At 37.6% G+C, this 22,621-nt stretch overlaps 3 protein-coding genes across 3 annotated transcripts; 2 read left to right on the forward strand and 1 right to left on the reverse strand.

The window, feature by feature from the left end:
- Positions 1-539: 539 nt before the first annotated feature.
- LOC104101531 (ABC transporter C family member 10-like) lies at positions 540-7,570 on the forward strand. Its single transcript, XM_009608999.4, has 12 exons — positions 540-770; positions 1,443-3,510; positions 3,686-4,006; positions 4,088-4,174; positions 4,346-4,933; positions 5,043-5,207; positions 5,564-5,858; positions 5,976-6,190; positions 6,266-6,571; positions 6,691-6,754; positions 6,827-7,066; positions 7,149-7,570. Exons 2-12 carry the CDS (start codon positions 1,465-1,467, stop codon positions 7,259-7,261), a joined length of 4,440 nt encoding a protein of 1,479 aa, XP_009607294.1. The 5' UTR covers positions 540-770; positions 1,443-1,464; the 3' UTR covers positions 7,262-7,570.
- An 875-nt stretch (positions 7,571-8,445) lies between these two features.
- Positions 8,446-17,270, reverse strand: LOC104101532 (uncharacterized). The gene is made up of 2 exons (XM_009609000.4): positions 16,744-17,270; positions 8,446-8,765 (listed from the first exon to the last, which is right to left on the reverse strand). Exons 1-2 carry the CDS (start codon positions 17,145-17,147, stop codon positions 8,660-8,662), a joined length of 510 nt encoding a protein of 169 aa, XP_009607295.1. The 5' UTR covers positions 17,148-17,270; the 3' UTR covers positions 8,446-8,659.
- Positions 17,271-18,126: 856 nt separating this feature from the next.
- On the forward strand, positions 18,127-22,318 carry LOC104101533 (uncharacterized). The gene is made up of 3 exons (XM_009609001.4): positions 18,127-20,506; positions 20,625-20,816; positions 21,546-22,318. Exons 1-3 carry the CDS (start codon positions 18,363-18,365, stop codon positions 22,087-22,089), a joined length of 2,880 nt encoding a protein of 959 aa, XP_009607296.1. The 5' UTR covers positions 18,127-18,362; the 3' UTR covers positions 22,090-22,318.
- The last annotated feature ends 303 nt before the right edge of the window (positions 22,319-22,621 follow it).

Here is a 22,621-nt window from a genome sequence, read left to right on the forward strand (position 1 = left end):
TAATAGTCATCTAATAATTGAATTTTAGCCATTTATATAAAAATAAAATATAAACAAAAAACCCCTAAAAATTCGAAAAAATTCTAGCGTAATATATTGGAGTTCGAATTTTTTACATATAAGATTCCAGCATAATGTGCTAGAATTTCATAATGTACTGCAATTCTAATATTATATGCTGGAAGTTTATATCGAGGAGTTTTATAAGCTAACATATGATGCTGAAATTTTCCGTGTTTCAAATAGGGTACTTTTGTCCAAATTTTATCTCTGCATAAAATAATATCTATATTTTAATGATTTTACAAATACCGACGGTTTTTTAATTATCGACCCCAAAAATGACTACCCTGTTTTGACGATGTATATGATGTTGAATCGGATACGTCTTTATTAAGAGGCCGGAGGGGGGGGGGGGGGGGGATTAGTGAGAGGGAAAAGACCACACTTGTTAGACAACAGATACGTGAGCGCTGACGCTATACAAATGCAACTCCGCCTCTGATCACCCTATCACATAGGACTACTATATAACAAGAACACACCTCAAAGCCATCAAATTATACATACCTCCCTATGACTCAAAAGACATCAATTGTCAACTACACACGGCGAATTTAATAATACTATACTGTTTGTATGCCGCTTTGTCTAACATGAAAGAAATTACAAATTTATTCAGTAGGAACTTCTGTCTTTTATTTAAGGATTAAATTGGTGATAATTTCCGAGAGTCGAAGCATTTTTGTCGTCCACCTTCTGCTCTTCTGGTTAGTCATGTTTAATGTTTTCAAATTTATTACTCTGTGACATTCCTGGGTATCCTAAGCGCACGCAGCGTATTTGTTTTTTCACTTCCTACATTTAAGCTGTTGGCCAGTTTATATTCTCTAGTTTATTTTTTTGGGTCATTGGCTCGGTGTACGGTTGTTTAAATGCTTTTTGGATCTCGCATCTGAATTTCTTATCATATTATGCTGAGTAGATTCTCTCTGTTTGTTAATGAAGTGAGAATACATTCATGTATAAGCACCTATTAACCGCTCCCTGTTCTCTTGGAACCGCTCTTGCTTTCAGTTTTATTTTGTGTTCTCTCACTGTCTAGCATGAAAGCAGTTGAGTAGTGTGGACTGTGGATGTATAGTAGTGATCACATTTATGTTGTAAATAACATATTAAGGTACATCAAGTTCATTTTGACATTTTTTGGGGGGACCTTTTGGCTACTGTTTGCAACTTACTTTTTGCAATAATTGATCCTAAAGTTGTGGATTGCAATAATTTTCCTTTTTCCTGTTCCCCCTCAAATAGAATGTCCCTTCACTAGTCTGATCAAGTTAATACATTCGTGATACCAGGAGTTGAAATGTTGAATTTGCCCATTGCATGGATTATTGAGTACAAATTAAAGTTTAAATCTTTGGACTGAAATTTCATTTCAGGGCTTAGAAATTGGAGGAGGAGATGGAGGACATTTGGGCTGTATTTTGTGGAGCATCAGATTGCTCGAATAAGAATGGAAAGACTTGTACTGCTGATTGGGTGTCAGTGGCACACCCTTCATCTTGTATCAATCATGCGTTGATCATTTCTTTTGATGTTATACTCCTGCTCTTCTTCCTATTGACACTGTTTTCTAAGACATCCTTAAAATACACCAATATTCCTGCTCGCTTTTCTGTGTTCTCGCGTTTGCAGTTGGCTTCTGCTATTTTCAATGGTTTACTGGGCATACTGTATTTGTCCTTATTCATTTGGGTGTTTGAAGACCAGGTGAAGAAAACCCATAGTACATTACCACTGCATTGGTGGTTACTAATCTTCTTTCATGGAATTACATGGTTATCCATAAGTTTAACCGCAAGCCTTCGGGGAAAGCATATTTCAAGAACCCCTCTGAGGCTCTTGTCAATTCTCGCCTTTGTCTTTGCTGGAATTTTTGCTGGTATGTCACTTGTTGCGGCTATTCTTAATAAAGACGTAACAATGAAGATAGCTCTAGATGTTTTGTCCTTTGTAGGAGCATGTTTATTGTTGTTATGCACCTACAAGGGGCTGCGGCATGAAAAGAGTGATGAAACTGATCTTTATGCTCCCTTAAATGGTGCTGCCAATGAAATCAGTAAAATTGATTCGATTAGCTCTGTCACTTCCTTTGCTAAGGCTGGGATTCTTAATAAAATGTCATTTTGGTGGTTGAATTCACTGATGAAGAAAGGGAAGCAGAAAACTCTTGAGGATAAAGACATACCCAAATTGCGTGAGGCCGATCGTGCTGAATCATGTTACTTAATGTTTATGGATATACTGAACAAACAGAAACAACTTGATCCCTCTTCCCAACCATCCATTTTGAAGACAATTGTGTTATGTCACCGGAAGGAGCTAATTGTGTCAGGATTCTTCGCGCTGCTGAAAATAACTACTCTTTCTGCTGGTCCGCTGCTTCTTAATGCATTCATTAAGGTTGCTGAAGGAGATGTAGCTTTTAAAAATGAGGGATTTTTATTGGCCATTCTGCTTTTTATATCAAAGAACTTGGAATCCTTGTCACAAAGGCAGTGGTACTTCAGGAGCAGACTAATTGGTCTAAAAGTAAGGTCTTTACTTACAGCAGCCATTTATAAGAAGCAGATAAGATTATCCAATGCTGCTAAGCTGATGCATTCTAGTGGCGAAATCATGAACTATGTAACTGTGGATGCTTATCGAATTGGAGAGTTTCCTTTTTGGTTGCATCAGACCTGGACAACGAGTGTCCAGCTCTGCTTTGCACTTATCATTCTCTTCCACGCAGTTGGACTTGCAACTTTTGCATCCTTGGTAGTGATTGTACTCACTGTGCTGTGCAATACCCCTCTTGCAAAGTTGCAACATAAATTCCAGACCAAGCTAATGGTAGCACAAGATGATAGGCTCAAGGCTATCTCAGAGGCTCTTGTAAATATGAAAGTTCTGAAATTATATGCATGGGAAACTCATTTTAAAAGTGTCATTGAAAGTATGAGGAGAGTTGAAGAGAAATGGTTATCAGCTGTTCAGTTGCGCAAGGCATATAATAGTTTCCTTTTCTGGTCATCACCTGTTTTGGTCTCTGCTGCAACATTTGGGGCTTGTTATTTCCTAGGTGTTCCACTGTACGCAAGCAACGTTTTCACCTTTGTAGCAACTTTACGTCTGGTTCAGGATCCAGTGAGAACCATTCCAGATGTTATTGGCGTGGTGATTCAAGCCAAGGTCTCATTTGCAAGGATTGTAAAGTTCCTTGAGGCCCCAGAGCTGGAAAATGCAAATGTTCGGCAGAAGCACAACTTTGGAAGTCCTGATCATGCCATACTTATGAAATCAGCTAATCTCTCATGGGAAGAGAATCCATCTCGACCTACTCTGAGAAATATTAATTTGGAGGTTAGACCAGGTCAGAAGATTGCTATATGTGGGGAGGTGGGCTCAGGAAAGTCAACTCTTTTGGCAGCAATTCTTGGAGAGGTTCCAAGTATCCAAGGAACTGTAAGTTGTATTGGTTAGTTACTGTTTTCCTTCCAAGGAACCTACTTGGAAGGAAATGACAAGTAGGTTCTCGAAGTTTTTATTGCAGGCACATTCATAGCTTACTTCACTTCATGCATATCTAAGAAAATAATTCCGTACTCCCAACTGATTATAGATTCTCTGTGTTCTGCAGGTTCAAGTTTTTGGAACAATTGCTTATGTCTCTCAGTCGGCGTGGATTCAGACAGGGTCAATACGAGAAAATATTTTGTTTGGTTCTCCACTGAATAGCCAGAGATACCAGCAAACTTTGGAGAAGTGTTCACTGTTAAAAGACCTTGAGTTGCTTCCTTATGGTGATCTCACTGAAATAGGTGAAAGAGGAGTTAATCTTAGTGGTGGTCAAAAGCAGCGCATTCAACTTGCTCGTGCATTATATCAAAATGCTGATATATATCTGTTGGATGATCCATTCAGTGCTGTAGATGCCCATACTGCTAGTAGCCTGTTCAATGTGAGAAATTTTGTTGACAGTATTGTGCTTCATATAATTTATTATGATTTGCAAGCTCAAGTCTGAACTGGTCTTTTGCAGGAATATGTCATGGGAGCTCTCTCAGGGAAAACCGTCTTGCTTGTGACCCACCAAGTTGATTTTCTTCCTGCATTTGATGTGGTTCTGGTTAGTTTTTCTTGATGAACTTCTCTTTCTAATCGACTTCTTATCATTTATTTTTTAAAGAAAAAAAAGGAAGTAAACTCTCAAACTCCTGATATATTTTCTGTAAAATCACAGTAGTCTTTGGTAATATTTACAAGAAGTGTCCTTATATATGTCTACTTTTATACACAGTTAATGTCAGATGGAGAAATTTTACATGCAGCGCCATATCATCAGTTATTGGCCTCGAGCAAAGAGTTTCAGGACTTGGTTGATGCACACAAAGAGACAGCTGGTTCAGAAAGGGTTGCAGAGGTTAATTCTTCATCAAGGCGGGAATCTCATACAAGAGAAATTCGTAAAACTGATACTGGCAAAAAATCTATAGCCTCTGTAGGTGATCAGTTGATTAAGCAAGAAGAGAGAGAAGTGGGAGACACTGGATTTAAGCCTTACGTTCAGTATCTAAATCAGAACAAAGGGTACTTCTTCTTTGCTGTGGCTGTAATCTCGCACATAACGTTTGTGGTTGGTCAGATAACCCAGAACTCCTGGATGGCAGCAAACGTTGATAATCCACAAGTTAGCACTTTGAGACTGATTACAGTTTACTTGCTAATTGGAGGTGTATCAACGCTGTTTCTGCTCTCTAGATCTCTATCAACGGTTTTTTTGGGTTTGCAATCATCAAAGTCCTTGTTCTCACAGCTATTAAATTCTCTTTTCCATGCTCCTATGTCATTTTATGACTCTACACCTTTGGGAAGGATTTTAAGCAGGGTAAATACATCAAATGTGATCATTGAAAAATAAGCTATAACGTTGATATTAAGGATGTTTATGGACCTAACCATATTTGCCATCTCTCCACTACCTCCCATGTATGCAGGTCTCATCAGATTTGAGTATAGTTGATCTTGATATTCCATTCAACTTGGTTTTTGCCTTTGGAGCTACCACAAACTTCTATTCTAATCTTACAGTGCTAGCCGTTGTCACTTGGCAAGTTCTGGTTATCTCCATCCCAATGGTTTGTCTTGCCATTCAGTTGCAGGTAAGAGATGGGTGTTTTATTTATCTCGGCACCTTTATACATCCCGTGCACATACACACACACACACTCAATCATTATGTAGAACATCCAGGCAATAGATCCTTCAATATATTAAATTTTGAATTTCATGTCTTTGCCCATCGGCTTCCTGTATGGAAATAGTACAGGATTTATAATTAAACGTTTTCCATATACGCTCATAGTCTGAATATATGATAGTCTGGAATTCAAATAAATTAGAGATTCTCTGAAAAGGATTGGAGGATTATGAAAGTTCAATTCTCTGCAGCACTATTCTCTTATGTGCCAACAGTAGCTGATAAATTGGATTCTTGACTTTTTCTTACTCTTGGCAGAAATACTACTATGCGTCTGCCAAAGAGTTGATGCGGATAAATGGTACAACCAAATCATTTGTGGCCAACCATCTTGCTGAATCTATTGCCGGATCTGTGACTATAAGGGCATTCAAAGAGGAAGACAGATTTTTCATGAAGACTTTTGAGCTAATCGATATTAATGCCAGTCCTTTCTTCCACAATTTTGCAGCAAATGAGTGGTTGATACAACGACTCGAAACTATTAGTGCAATTGTTCTAGCATCCTCGGCACTTTGCATGGTTTTGCTTCCTCCGGGGACTTTCAGCTCAGGTAAGCCATTAACTAATATTACTCTTGGGATTTGATAAAGAACTCTACATTATTGTTTCTTAACCTTTCGCTTAAACAGAAGAGCTTTTCTGATTACAGCCTCTTATTCTTTTGCAGGATTTATTGGGATGGCTTTGTCTTATGGTCTTTCCTTAAACATGTCTCTTGTTTTTTCCATTCAAAACCAGTGCACGCTAGCAAACTACATTATTTCTGTAGAAAGACTTAACCAGTATATGCACATTCCAAGTGAAGCGCCTGAAATTGTTAAAGAAAACCGTCCACCGGTCAATTGGCCAACTAGGGGTAAAGTTGAAATTCAAGATTTACAGGTAAATTTCTTCTCATCACCTAATTTTCTTGTATTTAGAACTGATCAAGATGCTGATCAGTGTGCTCCAAAACAGATCAGATATAGGGAAGATTCCCCGCTTGTTCTTAGGGGGATCACTTGTACATTTGAAGGAGGTCATAAAATTGGTATTGTTGGCCGGACTGGCAGTGGCAAGACTACTCTCATCGGTGCCCTATTTCGATTAGTGGAGCCAGCAGGTGGAAGGATTTTGGTAGACGGAATTGACATTTCTAAAATCGGTCTTCATGATCTAAGGTCCCGATTTGGGATTATACCTCAGGACCCTACACTCTTCAATGGAACAGTAAGATACAACTTAGATCCCTTATGTCAGCATACTGATGAGGAAATATGGGAGGTAATTTGCGTTTACTTATTATGTATTGGGTCATTATCTTTTTCGAATTTTATGGTGAATGTGCATTGTACCAAAGGTGATCTAATTTCTTGATTTCATTCTCATCTTCATTGATACAGGTTCTTGGGAAGTGTCAGCTAAAAGAGGCAGTTGAGGAAAAAGAGAAGGGGCTTGACTCATTGGGTAAGCTTTTCTAAGAACATGTCTGATTGTGTTATCCAAGTGGGGTTCTTTTAACTGTGTTAGTCTTTTCAGTTGTGGAAGATGGATCAAACTGGAGCATGGGGCAGCGACAATTGTTCTGTTTGGGACGTGCTCTTTTGAGGAAAGCCAAGATTTTGGTGCTTGACGAAGCAACTGCATCAATCGACAATGCCACTGATATGATATTGCAGAAAACTATCAGGACAGAATTTGCTAATAGTACTGTTATTACTGTTGCCCATAGGATACCCACAGTAATGGATTGTACAATGGTTCTGGCCATTAGCGATGGTAAGACCTGTTTGTTTACTTTGAAACACTACTATGAGTATGTTTTAGCTGTAATGACTTTTAACTTTGGTGGTGAATACAGGGAAGCTAGTTGAGTATGATGAACCAATGAAGCTAATGAAGAACGAAGGTTCGCTCTTCGGGCAGCTTGTGAAGGAGTATTGGTCTCATTATCAGTCAGCGGAATCTCATTGAAGATAACTGCGTATTTGCAATAATCTTTTTTGGCCTAACACATACAGCCCATGTAGTTGCAAATGCTATGGATGTCCCAACAAGCCGCCATCTGTGTTTTCATGAGCATGTGAAGATTAGGAATCTGGAATACATAGGAATGTGGGGTATTAAAAAAGTAAAAGAGCTAGTGCTCCGAATTCTATTGTTTAACATGCCAGTGCAGCTTGGGAGGTAGTGAGCCCGTATAACTGTAATTTATGTCTATGTTCACAGATGTATATCTTCCACCAGTATAAATGAAGTTCTTTGCTACCTCAGCAAACTTCAGACGTTGTGTTATAGGCACACAAAATGGTCTTGTTTCTCTTCCTTATTTCCAGATAAAGAATTCTCAAAATGACATGACACAGTTATGCTACTATTGTCAACTAATAAGCCGTAGCATTTCTCCATCATCATTAAGGATGAAGGGCTAGCAATGTCATAGTCAATTGGTTGAAAGGAAGGAGATTCCTCGTGAGTGAACTAGTAATACTAGGTGACGAGAAACATTTTATTGGTAAAATCTGTACTACATCCTCTATAGGACCAGTTTTGCTGTCAACCAGTTTGAACGGAGTTTGGCAAAATGAAAATATTTAATAAGATTCTGCATATGATTGCCTAAACTTGGCAGTAAAACTTCAGTGCTGCATCAGAAAACGACAGTACCGAAAAACAATGGAACGGTAAATTTCTCAGCACTTGGAAAAAAAGTCTTTGGTTCTCTGTAACAATGCTATTCATACTAAAACCTGCTTTAGTAACTAGAATAGGAATGGTGATCCAAACAACTTCATAAGCTACTATAGATGCAACCTGAATTGGAAGTAGTCATCAGCCAGGTCTTGGATGCTGATTTATCGGTCTTATCACTTGTATCAGTAGACCAACTTTGATCTTCGAACTTTGAAGTGAAAAAAAGAAAAACACTTTCTGGCAAAGCTTTCACTGGTTCGTTAAAATAGCATAGAGGAACTCTACAATTAAGTGGGAGAACCAACTTATAAAACCATAAGAAAGAGGAAGAAAAGAACCCCTGAGTTCCAACCATATGAATAGTTGTCTACCAACAGTATGCGAACTAGCCTAAAATCCTGTTCTAATCAATTATATTCTGAACGACAAACATCAAAAGAAGTGGATGAGCATCAGCCAGGTAATTTATGAAAGTGAATAATGTTTCTATAAATTATCATGACACAAACTTAATCCAACCCCACAATCTCTCTCTAAAAAGTCCCTCCTAAAAATTTTTAAGATCCCACTGTATCTGTATCTATATGAGTTATTGGGAAAAATTAATCATTAGAGTTGCTTGGAATTGAGACGGACAGCACCGCAGGTAACTGACATCCGCACGTGAAATCTTTATCCTTATGGACCTCCAAGTATGGCATTTTCAATATCTTCCCTACTCAGTGCATAGCTGAATCTTCTCTCTACATCTTTCTCAAGATTACCGGGTCCACTCTTTAGATACCTGTGTTTCAAGAAATATTCAGCCTGTATTGGATCGAAGTTCAAACTGGTGATGCAATATTCTTTGAACTATGCAATCAAAAACTCATAACATGCGCCTTACCCCACACATCAATGAGCTCTTACAACCAAACCAAAGGCCTGGGGCAACTCAAAGAGATATCTGCCAGACTTTTTTTTCATGAACTTAACAACTGAAAGACCACAATCGGGAGTTTTTTTTCCTTTCTAAGATGGCGTCAACTTGTAACATCAAAAGGACATATCTATTCCCCTCAGGGTCTCACCACAAGCAAGGCATAACACAGAGCAATAGATAACATATCAAAAAAATTCTCTTTCTAAACACAGAAGCAGAAACAACAACCAATCAAATTCTCCAAAATTGTGCATCATGAACACCTTGAGAACACAAAATCAAAAAAAAAGGGGGGGGGGGGGGGGGGGGAGGAATGTTGTGGTGTATGCAGGATTTTGATCAAAAACCATAGTTGAAGCCAACAGTATAGGAGGTCCATCCATACTGGCACATTAAATGGGTATATATTGTATTTTTTCCCTTTTCATGAAAAAGCCTCAAGATAACATCATCTAGTGGTAGCACTTTTTTTGTTTAGCTTAAAAGTTCTGTCTCTAACAATGTATTTTAATCTGATAGTAAAATCACTTTATACATAAGTAAGTTAGATCAACTCCGTGTTGGTAAGTCAAAATTTTCCTTAATTATCTAAATGAAAAATACTTACATCAACTCTAGGTAAGTAGTAATATCAGTTATTCTAAAACTACATAAATAATCTAAACCTACATCATAACATAAATATCTAAAGTACTTAAAAGCAATTATTTTAACCAAATAAATAATGTAAATTAACTCTAGTTACGAAACAATTGCATTTTGGATCTGAATAAAATCTTCTTAAATAAACTCTAGGGTAGTAACAATTTCACTTATAATCTATTAACTACACAGCTAATATAACTTCCAAATTAAAAGCTTAAAGGCAACGATTTCAACTTAATCCAAACCAAATATACTTGAGTAAACTCTAGGTTACTAAAACAAGTTGAATATTAAAAAGATATGTTTCAGAGCTCTACTTAAGATACGGAAAAAGACGAGTAAAACGGAGTTAAGATGCTTTTAGGAGGAATCAAACGCTGAACCGTCCCTTCTCATTCTCAATGAACCCCCGTGATTTTCCTTAAAAAGTAGGCTCCAAAGTGGGAACCTGCTTGACTTGGATCAAGAATGCTCTTAGAGAGAATCAAACGCATTATATTTGGTTCCCAATGAACCTAAAATGGACTTGCTTATCAAAAGTGGGTTCATTATTCAGTATATGTACAATTCTTTTCTGAAATATAACCCGAATGTATATACTTTACGCTTAACAATGGATTGCAATTCGAAATGTATAGCCTATATATGGAATTTCCTTATGAGCTATGACTAATCAACCAAACAACCCTTTTTGGTAAAACCAAATCTAAGCAGACTTAACCTCTTCAAACTCCAACTTTTAGTTATAAACAGCACAAGCTGACGGATAAGAAAGCAACTGACCCACATTAATAAGACCCAATCCTATTATTAAATGGACCTTTTTCAAGTTAACCTCTCCATCAAGAATTTCACACCGTAATCTCTTTCGTGTTCCAGTACCCTAGAATCACAAAACATTAGTATACATCACTCAATTAACTAAGCCTTAGATGGGTTCGGCTACATGAATCCTCCATTCACATTCTTCTCCCATTAGGCCCATTTCATTCCTCATGACATGCGTAAAGCAGCTAAATTTAACCAAACAAGACATTAAAAATATGATCTTTGTCATAAACTGTCTTATTAATAAATAGGCCTTTTTCAAGTTAACCTCTTGATCATGAATTTCACACCATAAACTGTAATCTTGTTCCAGTACCCTAAAAACAGAGAAACATCCTATCAATCACTCAATCAACTAAACCATAGTTGAATTCAACCATACTAATCCTGTTATTCCCGTCAATATTCCTGTATTTGTAAATATTAATTCTGCAAAATATAAGTTAACGTAATGAAACAATAATAATAAATTCGAGCCCACTGAATTCACAGTGTTTCCTTAAGGAATTTAATCCCCTCCTAGTACCCAAGGTAATGGATTATTTCCTCCCAGGATAGAACGAATAACACACTGGTGTAGCGGTACTTCAAACCCCAGTGTTTCGGCGAACACAAAGTTCGGTAGCAAATCACACTTACAGTTGCTTTGTTTGAAGTTAAAAAACAATGCAGAACGAAGGAGTATATACTCAGAAAAACGTATGGAAGTTCTGAGAGGAAGGAATGCAATGTATAGCCAATTTGTTGAGCGAATTGTATGTTGAGTTTTTGGTATCTTTCTTCAACATTTGCTGCTCATATATATAGCAGCCAAGAAGGAGTGCAAGACCAAACGTCCACCCTTCATGGTGGATCAAGCATTACATATTTGTGGAGCAAGCACTTCATATTTGTGGAGCAAGCACTTCATGGTGGGAAGACCATTATCCGGCTGCCAAATTATCAATACACGGATTGGAAAATATCCGTTTACAAATACGGATAATCTTACGTTAATATTTACTATTAACAAATAAATTTGGTCCAAAAAATTAATCAATCAATCGATCATTTGACCAAATCCAAATCCAAATCCGAAGCCGAAGCCGAAGCCGTAGCCGTAGCCGAAGCCGAGCCGAGCGAGCGACGACGACGACGGCGCGAGGCTTGCTTTCTTCTTAACTCTTTAAGAGCTACAAGAAGAGCAATTATATATATACCCACCAAAAATGTCTTCCACTTCCAATATGGGACAATGTCTCATTGTTAAGAGGGGGAAACTTAAAATTTTACTCAAAATTTCATTTTCCCTCCATTTCCCATTCACCCTCATTTTAAGAATATTACATCTTAAAATAAAACCTCAACAATCCCCCACATGAATGGGGAATGGCTATATCACGGAAGTATGCATGAAAAACTGTGTGATTTACAAGCAAGGATTAATTGCATCTGGATAAGTAGGTTTCCCTTTGAACTTTCCGTAGTAAACTTATGTCGGATATACTCGGTCAATCGGTAGATTTGATATCTTTGAACCGTCGATCTTTGGTGTATACCTAGACAACCATAAGTCACACAATCAACCCTTAACCGTCTTTGGTTCTCATTGTTGTGTTCGTTTCAGCCATGAACACCGCCTGGTTTCATAAGTGCGTAGAAAACTGGCCTTACAAAGTTCTCCTTGAAGCGGCTCACACTTCACACTTAAATAGGTGATTCCTAAACGTGTCATCCTGTAGATACACTATTTGATATACCCCGTATCAAATTTAGAAATCATTAAAAAGCCTTAATGCTTTATCCTTGGTACTGAACATTGTCTCATCACGAGAATGGACTAAAATTTTATTTGACAATGTTGAACCGTCATTAATGACTTTGTTTGATCTCTTTGAACCTAGATCTTGGGATCTCCAGTCTTCTAGGTAGAGTTACCGCCACAATGACTTGTTCTCGGCCATAGCCCCATTCCCCTTGATGATTTCTCAACTACCTCTCTAGTTAGGCCTTTTGTAAGTGGATCCGACACATTATCACTTGACTTTACATAGTCAATTGTGATAATTCCTCTAGAGAGTAATTGCCTAACGGTTTTATGTCTTCGTCGTATATGACGAGATTTACCGTTATACATGACGCTCCCAGCCCTTCCAGTTGCCGCTTGACTATCACAATGTATGTATGCATATTGGTGCCAACGGTTTGGGCCAAAATGGAATGTCTTCCAAGAAATTCCGGAGCCATTCAGCTTCTTCACCGGCTTTATCTAAGGCTATGAATTCAACCTCCATTGTAGAGCGGGCAATACATGTTTGTTTGGACGACTTCCAAGATACCGCTCCTCCACCAATAGTGAATACATATCCACTCGTGGACTTAGAATCAGTTGAACCGGTGATCCAATTTGCATCACAGTATCCCTCAATCACCGCAGGGAAATTACTGTAGTGCAATTCAAAGTTCTGGGTATGTTCTAAATATCCCAAAACTCGTTTCATTGCCATCCAATGAGATTGGCCTGGATTGCTCGTATATCGACTCAGTTTACTTATAGCACAAGCTATGTCTGGTCGTGTACAATTCATGATATACATTAAGCATCCCAATACACGAGCATAATCCAATTGTGATATGCTTTGGCCTTTGTTCTTTGCTAATGCAAGATTCACGTCAATTGGAGTCTTTGCAACTTTAAAGCCCAAGTGCTTGAATTTTTCAAGTACTGTCTTAATATAATGAGATTGTGACAATGCCAGACCTTGAGGAGTCTTATTGATCTTAATTCCCAGAATTAAATCAGCAACTCCCAAGTCTTTCATATCAAACTTGCTATTGAGCATACGCTTAGTAGCATTTATGTTGGCAATGTCATTACTCATTATCAACATATCATCCACATATAGGCAAACAATGACTATGTGATTTGGAACATTTTTAATGTACACGCATTTATCACATTCATTTATCTTAAAACCATTTGACAACATTGTTTGGTCAAATTTCGCATGCCATTGTTTGGGTGCTTGTTTTAGTCCGTAAAGAGACTTAACAAGTCTACATACCTTCTTTTCTTTACCTGGAACCACAAACCCTTCAGGTTGTTCCATGTAAATTTCTTCCTCCAACTCTCCATTTAAGAAGGCCGTCTTAACATCCATTTGATGAATTTCAAGACCATACACTGCAGCTAATGCTACTAACATCCGTATGGACGTAATTCTTGTAACTGGAGAGTATGTATCAAAGTAGTCTAGACCTTCTCGTTGTCTATACCCTTTGACTACGAGCCTTGCCTTGAATTTATCAATAGTGCCATCATCTTTGATTTTTCTCTTAAAAATCCATTTAGAACCCAAAGGTTTATTTCCAGGAGGAAGATCAACCAATTCCCATGTATGGTTGTTCAATATGGATTCTATTTCACTATTGACTGCCTCTTTCCAAAATAATGATTCCGAAGAAGTCATAGCTTCTTTAAATGTTTGAGGCTCATTCTCCAATAAGAAAGTCACAAAATCTGGTCCAAATGAAGTAGACGTTCTTTGACGTTTACTACGTCTTGGATTCTCCTGATTACATGTACTTTCTTTTGTTTCTTCCCGAGGTCGTTTAGATCCTTCACCAAACGACTCACATTCCTTTTTATACGGATATATATTTTCAAAAAACTCAGCATTATCTGATTCTATAACCATATTATTATGAATGTCGGGATTTTCTGATTTATGAACCAGAAATCGATATGCTTTACTATTTGTCGCATATCCTATGAAAACACAATCAACGGTTTTCGGTCCTATCTTTACCCTTTTGGGTTTAGGAACTTGCACTTTTGCCAAACACCCCCACACTTTAAAATAATTCAAGTTGGGCTTCCTTCCTTTCCATTGTTCATAAGGAATGGATTGTGTTTTGCTATGGGGCACTCGATTTAATATTCGATTAGCCGTAAGAATGGCTTCCCCCCACAAGTTCTGTGGCAAACCAGAACTTATCAACAACGCATTCATCATCTCCTTTAATGTGCGATTCTTTCTTTCCGCAATCCCATTAGATTGGGGCGTGTAAGGGCTGTTGTTTGATGAATAATTCCATATTCTAAACATATTTCTTCAAAAGGAGATTCATATTCACCACCCCTATCACTTCTTATCATTTTTACTTTCTTGTTAAGTTGCGTTTCAACTTCATTTTTGTATTGCCTGAATGCGTCTATTGCTTCATCTTTACTATTCAGTAGGTAAACATAGCAATATCGAGTACCATCGTCAATAAAAGTTATGAAATACTTCTTTCCACCGCGAGATGGTATTGACTTCATGTCACAAATATCTGTGTGAATTAAGTCTAAAGGATTTGAATTCCTTTCAACTGACTTATAAGGATGTTTAACATACTTACATTCCACACATATTTGACATTTTGATTTTTCGCATTCAAACTTGGGCAGTACTTCCAAGTTAATCATTTTCCGCAAGGTTTTATAATTGACATGACCCAAACGTACATGCCATAAATCATTTGACTCAAGTAAGTAAGAAGAAGCTGAAATATTATTATTATTTTCAACAACCATTACATTTAGGTTGAAAAGGCCCTCGGTGAGGTAACCTTTTCCCACAAATATTTCATTCTTACTAATTACAACCTTGTTGGATACAAAAACGCACTTAAAACCGTGCTTAACAAGAAGTCCAGTAGAGACTAAATTCTTTCTCATTTCGGGAACATGAAGGACATTGTTCAAAGTCATGACCTTGCCAGAAGTCATTTTTAGAAATACCTTCCCATATCCTTCAACTTTTGCTGTTGAAGCATTTCCCATATAAACTGTCTCTCCGGGTTCAGCAAGAGCATAGGTAGCAAGAGCATAGGAACTTGCACTTTCTCATCACGTAGATTTTAATATCCAACAAAACGCCACGAAGGCTTAACTCTCCAAAACGGGAGTACACAAACCACAAAGGTTTTAGTTTGCAGAATAATAAGAATAACACAAGTACAGAAATAAATATTAAATTCCTTAAGATTGTTATTCCCGTCAATATTCCTGTATTTGTAAATATTAATTCTGCAAAATATAAGTTAACGTAATGAAACAATAATAATAAATTCGAGCCCACTGAATTCACAGTGTTTCCTTAAGGAATTTAATCCCCTCCTAGTACCCAAGGTAATGGATTATTTCCTCCCAGGATAGAACGAATAACACACTGGTGTAGCGGTACTTCAAACCCCAGTGTTTCGGCGAACACAAAGTTCGGTAGCAAATCACACTTACAGTTGCTTTGTTTGAAGTTAAAAAACAATGCAGAACGAAGGAGTATATACTCAGAAAAACGTATGGAAGTTCTGAGAGGAAGGAATGCAATGTATAGCAAATTTGTTGAGCGAATTGTATGTTGAGTTTTTGGTATCTTTCTTCAACATTTGCTGCTCATATATATAGCAGCCAAGAAGGAGTGCAAGACCAAACGTCCACCCTTCATGGTGGATCAAGCATTACATATTTGTGGAGCAAGCACTTCATATTTGTGGAGCAAGCACTTCATGGTGGGAAGACCATTATCCGGCTGCCAAATTATCAATACACGGATTGAAAAATATCCGTTTACAAATACGGATAATCTTACGTTAATATTTACTATTAACAAATAAATTTGGTCCAAAAAATTAATCAATCAATCGATCATTTGACCAAATCCAAATCCAAATCCAAATCCAAATCCAAATCCAAATCCAAATCCAAATCCGAAGCCGAAGCCGAAGCCGATGCCGTAGCCGTAGCCGAAGCCGAGCCGAGCGAGCGACGACGACGACGACGGCGCGAGGCTTGCTTTCTTCTTAACTCTTTAAGAGCTACAAGAAGAGCAATTATATATATACCCACCAAAAATGTCTTCCACTTCCAATATGGGACAATGTCTCATTGTTAAGAGGGAAAAACTTAAAATTTTACTCAAAATTTCATTTTCCCTCCATTTCCCATTCACCCTCATTTTAAGAATATTACATCTTAAAATAAAACCTCAACAAATCCTCCATACACATTCTGCTCCAATTAGGTCCATTTCATTCTAATACAAGAAACACATAAAACAGCTAACTTTAAACTAATGTAAACATATTAAGAATAAGACCTTTAATCCTAAACTGTTCATCAAATGATACTCCGTCCGTTTCAATTTGTTTGGTGACTCGGCACGAAGCTTAAAAAATAAATAAAGACTTTTGAAATTGTGATCTAAATATGCCATATCAGTCGTGTGGCTATAACAACTTCTCATTAAGGAAATTTTAAAATGTGTCATTCTTTCTGGAAGGGCATAAATAAGTAGGAAATAGTGCCAAACAAAGTGGAACGGAGGGAATACTAAATACTAACCTTATATAGAGGTCAGTGATATCAAGTGACAAGTGAGCATGCCAATCTGGCTTTTCAACAAACCAAAGTGCTCTATCATCTCTACTCTGATAAAACCCCAAACTCCTCAACCAAGCTTCTATGCAGGGCAAACTATGAGAGTACAAAGCCTTCTTCTTATCGGGCAGTTTCTGAAGCCATTCGTCCACTGTCTGTGACACTTCTGCTTCTTCGGAAGACTTGGAACATGCCACCGTTGTCCTTGACGGTGAAGATGAAGTAAGAGGAGAGGGACGTGAACGGAATTTGGAGAAAAGTAAAGGACTTGGAAGAAAGAATCTTGAAAAATTTGAAGGTGGTGGAGAAACTATAGATAATGATAATAATCTGTCCGTGCTAAGCGATGCAGTAGAAATGGTCGCCATTTGTGTTCTATTCCTCTATTACACTGCTTCCGCCTATGTGGTTAAGGTGTTGAATTTTACGTTTCAGAATCATCTCAATGTTCCGGAGATGAAGATAGGATTTCAACGACGTCGTATTTGTGCATTTCAACCCACACTGACACTATACCATGGAATTATTCTACGTTATCATTATAAAATATTTGATATCATTTGCTACGTTCTATTTCGATACAATTTTTAAAACTTCAAGAATTGAAATTGCTGCAATTTTTAAGTCTATTTTATATTCATTTCGTACTATTTAAGTTGATTTCATTTAAATACTAAACGATAAATAACGGTTAGCTAACCATTAAACTTGAACCAAAGTGAGAAACTGATTTAATTCAAATTAGTTTGGTATACAAATTATTGATTCTTTGTATATTATGTTTTGTTAAGTTTAAAAATAATTTCTCATTTGTTAAAATTTTACATTAATTGATAGAATAAACAATTGCCTTCTTTTACGATTTTGAGCAATTGTCATCTATTGACTTAATTTTTAGGTTGAGTTCGGCATAAATTTTATTTATTAATATTTTTAATTTTTTTTTACGTAATATTACAGCTCATGTTATATTATTTATGCTTCAAATTCTAGTCAATGGGAGGTGTTAGAATCCTAAAATTTATTGAATTAATAAACTATTGCCTCGTTATATGACTTTGAACAATATTCATCTTATTAACTAACCTTATAAGCTAAATTAAGAGTAAAATTTATTTCTTAACAATATTTGATTTTAAATCAGTAATATGCTCACACTTCAATCATTACATTCTAAGAATTTATGAAGATTTTGCGTATTTTTACGTTGATTATCAATATACTGTAATGGGGCTGTCACACGGGTATATTCTCATCACGTGGTTGAGGTCGCTGCGCAATTTAGCAATCATTTCTTTTCTTTGAAAACCAAATAATTCCCGCCACTTCCATTTCCCGCCAGAACAGTCTCGACCAAGTTCTAACTCCACAGTCCTCTCGAACATTCGAACACCTGCCGCGCATGTTAGACTACTGTCGTCTCTGCAATCAAAAACCCAACGGAGAGAGAGATCGGCGGTGGAGCCAGAAAAATTTGCCGGCACGTGTTAACTCCGCCGGAGAATTAAAACTGTAACCATTGGTATAGAGATACGCCCCTCCGTTACACACACGGCGCAAGTTAGTACTCTGCATTTGCATCAATGGCGGAACCTGTAGACTACTCGAAAACCCAAAGGATAGTGCTCCTCATAGATCTGCACCCACTTCTCACTCTTCAAAACCCTAGCAACCACTACCTCACCTCCATTCTCGTGACCTCCACGCGCCTCCTCACTTTCCCATCTCTCTCCAACTCGCTTTTCGCTTTCAAACTTTTCTTCTCCTCACTTTCCCCTCTCCGTTCCTCCTCCGCCGTTAATCGCTTGTTCCCGAACCTCTCCGTCGCTTCCCTCGCTTTCAACCACCCGTCTCAAACCCTAAATTCCATCACTGAAATCCTAAATTCCCTCTCGCTGCTGCCAATCGAATTAGAGGCAAATTATCGTAGGGCTTGTCACACTTCCGGTTCTCTTCTCCAGCTAGTAAATGATTATGCTTGGGAGTCTGAAATTGAGAGTCCTCCAGGTAAGTTAACTGGTGAGATTCCTAAGATATATCGAAATTTGGTTATTTTGTTTTCGCCTATTTGTAGATCCTTGAGTAATTTAGCTGAGTATATGAATGTGAATGTGAATTCTGAAATTTTTAAGGATTTCGAAGGTTTTATGGTCAAATTCAATGAAATTTTTGGTCTTGTGAGGAACTCTTTCTATAATAGAAGTATTCATTTTAGTTGGATCGGCGTGAATGATTTAAAAAAGGAGGGAGAGAAGGTTGAATTTGTTGATGAAGGTGAATGGTCGTCCATGTTGGAGAGTGGAATTAGAAATTTGGGCTGGGGGATTAGTTCAACTAATTCCGTTGTTTTAGGTTCCGCTCTGATTCCATTTGGATTGATATATCCTGAAATTGGGGCCTCATTTGATTTTATGAAAAGCATTGGTTCATCTGATAGAAGTTCTGCGCAACTGAATCTTGAGATCCTTGATGTCAATGGGAAGCCTTTGGAATGCAAGTTTTGTGATCTCGAATTGCTCAATTTCACGACGTTACCCAGGCTTAGATCTGAAGATATTCTGAATACACTAGGTTTTGGAGACAAGCGAAATGAAGGGTGTGATCGAGAAGAATTGTTTTGGTCTTGTCTTGGTGAAGGTTCAGTAAAGATGCATCTCAAGGCTGTGAAGAAGTACAATGTAGGGGAAAAAATTGAAGGATGCTCGTCTAGTTATGTTTTAGTGCAGGAGTCAACCAGATGCAAAACTAAATACTGTAGCGATACTTTCGTTGATGGAGTCCTTGATGTACTATTTGGAGTGAAGGGTCAGCATGCCCCAGGAAATTCCACAGTCATGTGGAAAATTCTTCTCAGTTTTTTGTATAAAGAAAGCTATTGGGTTTTAGTAACTCTATCTAGTAGCAACAGAAATACAATAACGGGTGTCCTCAGGCCTTTGACAGCGCAATTGGCTCTTCTTTCAAGCATAGAAGAAGCTAATTGTGGATCAAACTCAAAACAGATGAATGACAGGATCTGTGGAAGCTCTAATGAAATCAACGACTCTCACGGGTTGATTGGCTCCCAAACCGAGTCTTCAACATCTGCTAATTGTGAATCACTAGGGGTCGGGAAAAGAGAAAAGAATAAGAAGTCTTCAACCCGGGATTTGACTTTGAGTTCATTCCTCAAGGCAGCATTTGAGTGTAATGATTTTGAGTTGGTAGAGCTTTGTTTTGCCAGACAAATTGAGAAATCAAAGAAGCTGAAATTCTTGAAGTGCTGGATGAAACAGATCAAGAAGACCAGCACCTGCTTGCTAACAGCTGCAGATTCATGTAAAATACAACTGGAACAGCCACCGTCTATATATTTTCCCTCTGATTCAACCCTCATGCTGGAGGGAGATGCACCTCTGGTATACTCAGAAACTGCAGAAGCCTTCTTCACTAATCTACGAAAGAAAATCCAGCATGGTCTACAATCTGGAAGAGACTTGCACACTTTAGCAGAGCGACTAGTGAAGTCATCAGTACATGCATTATCTAAGAAGTATGAGACAGATGACACTATAGGAGGCCAATCTCGAATTCCGAAAGCAAGTGATTCATGTGCCAAAAGTGCCCTTCCTGAACTTATGAAGTTCCTGCTAAGAAAGCCCAAAGAAATGAAAGAGAAGCTGAAACATGAGGATCCCTCCTCTGAAGTATCTGATTTCAGTTCAACCTCGGAAAGTATTGTTCGAGAGTATCCTTTCATTAGTTTCTTTTAGCACTAGTTTTTGAATTATTACATCTTAAATTCAGCTTTATCAAGTAAAGGAATTAATATTGTACTTTAGTGCATTTTCCTTAATGTGCATAAGATTTGAATTGCAGATATTGCTTCGGATGGAAATCCTTCGATCAACCTTTTCGGAGATTATTAAGGAGTCATCGAAGCAGAGGCTTGTTAAAGAGATCTGCTCCTTTTTAGAGATCATTCAATACCTTGTTGAAGGAGGGATTCATGGTCGTGTTAGTCTCTATGATTATGTTGAACGCAATATTAGGACACGGTAAATATTTTGCTTTGAAATAAAGAGGTTGTTTTTCTCTATAGTTATGACGATCTGATTCATGTCTCACGGCAAGTTTCATTTCTGTATTCCCTTTTTGGTATTTGTCCTGACTAGAATTCAGGATGAGAAGTAGGTCACTTTTGTCCTCTCGATCCTCTTATTTCACCAACCCCAATAATTTTTTCCCCTTGTTTCCTTGCTTTATCCTATCAAGATAAGTTGATAATTTTCAAGATTAAACCTACTATAGCTCTATAGACCATCAAAGTACTATTTTGATATCATCATCGTGCTCTAGCTGTTATTTGACTACATTACCATTCTGTTTCATGAACTTTTCTCATTTTTAGAACTTTCATTCTTCTTAAGAAACTTTAATTAGTCTTCTACTTTGTAATCCTACTTTACCTATTAGGGATTTTCCTGTCTGGTTTTAAGCAAAACCATGTTAAGTGTAAATTTACTACAGGATGATCAGCTTTTCATTTACTATAAAACGAAAGTCTGTTACACTGAACTTCTCAGGTAACTCCATTGCTTAACATCAGTACCTAGTTCATGAATTACAGTGTACAAGTTTCATTGACTTTGCCATCAGAGTTTAAACCAATCGCGCTGTTATTATTAGAACTGGCTCTTGTTTGCTCTTCATAGATAAGAAACTCATGCAGCGCCCTGGCAGTACTGTTACCTGAAATATAACATAGAAATCCCCACATGATTCAGGTACAAGGACATTCTCGAAGATGTTGTGAATAGAATCTACACACAAATGGATCTACTTCCATTTGGTGATGAAGATGAAAAACAGTCCCTTCTATTCAACAGTGAGGACAGTAATCAGTCTTGGAGGGATAAACAAGATAGATATGAAACGGCTGAAGCCAACTACACGCGATCAGCAGAGAATGAGTCTTGCCAACCACCAGAAGATGTTGGTGAGAGCTCCCAAGGGATTAAAGTGGGGGATCATGCCCGCAAGTTAAGTGAAGCTCGTGATAGGAGAGAGAAGGCTCGACGATTTGGATCTTTCACAAGGATGCCAGATCTGCAAAGAGTTTGGGCCCCGAAGCAGCTTAATGTTGTAAAAACAAAGTGTGAAGAGCAGAAGGAACTGAAGAGGAAAGAGCGGAAAAGAGGTTACGGAAGTGTAGTATATGAGACACCAATGAGTGGAAAGAACTGGTCATTCTCTCAAAATGCTGGTGATGAGGATGAAAAGCTAAAACAGAGCTCTTCTTCTGTTTCCAAGGCTCTCTTTCAGGATTGATGATGACAAGTTGCACCAGTATTTTAGCTATGATTCTCATTAGAGGAATACTGTTGTAGCGAGTGAAGCATGTTGTCTCTAATTAGAGAGAAAAGCGAAGCATGTTATTTACTTTGTTGAATTATTTTGTAGATATAGAAAACATTTCCTGCACTGACAGGAAAATGTTAATAACAAAAACTGGTTTTCCTCAATTAATGTAGAAATTGAGCAGGGTTAGTTGTCATAACTGACAGCCAACTAAAATGCAACTGCTAGCAATATCACTGATTTCCTTTCATACGGTGAGGATAGGGCACATAAACCATATGTACACAGCAAGATGTCGATAAGCATGTTTTCACTCAACATGTAATAATACTCTGATGTGGTAAACCCACAAAAGAAGTGATAATTTTTCCTTGCTTTGTTTGGAAAGTAGAGAAGCTAAAGTAGAAATAGGAAAAACAAGGTAAAATGATTCTCTTATTTGTTTAAGTTACTAGAATAATAGGGGTTCTGGAAAACAAATCCATCGTTAGAGAGAGATTAC

The sequence above is a fragment of the Nicotiana tomentosiformis genome, chromosome 3, assembly GCF_000390325.3.
Source record: "Nicotiana tomentosiformis chromosome 3, ASM39032v3, whole genome shotgun sequence".
NCBI classification, from domain to species: domain Eukaryota; kingdom Viridiplantae; phylum Streptophyta; class Magnoliopsida; order Solanales; family Solanaceae; genus Nicotiana; species Nicotiana tomentosiformis.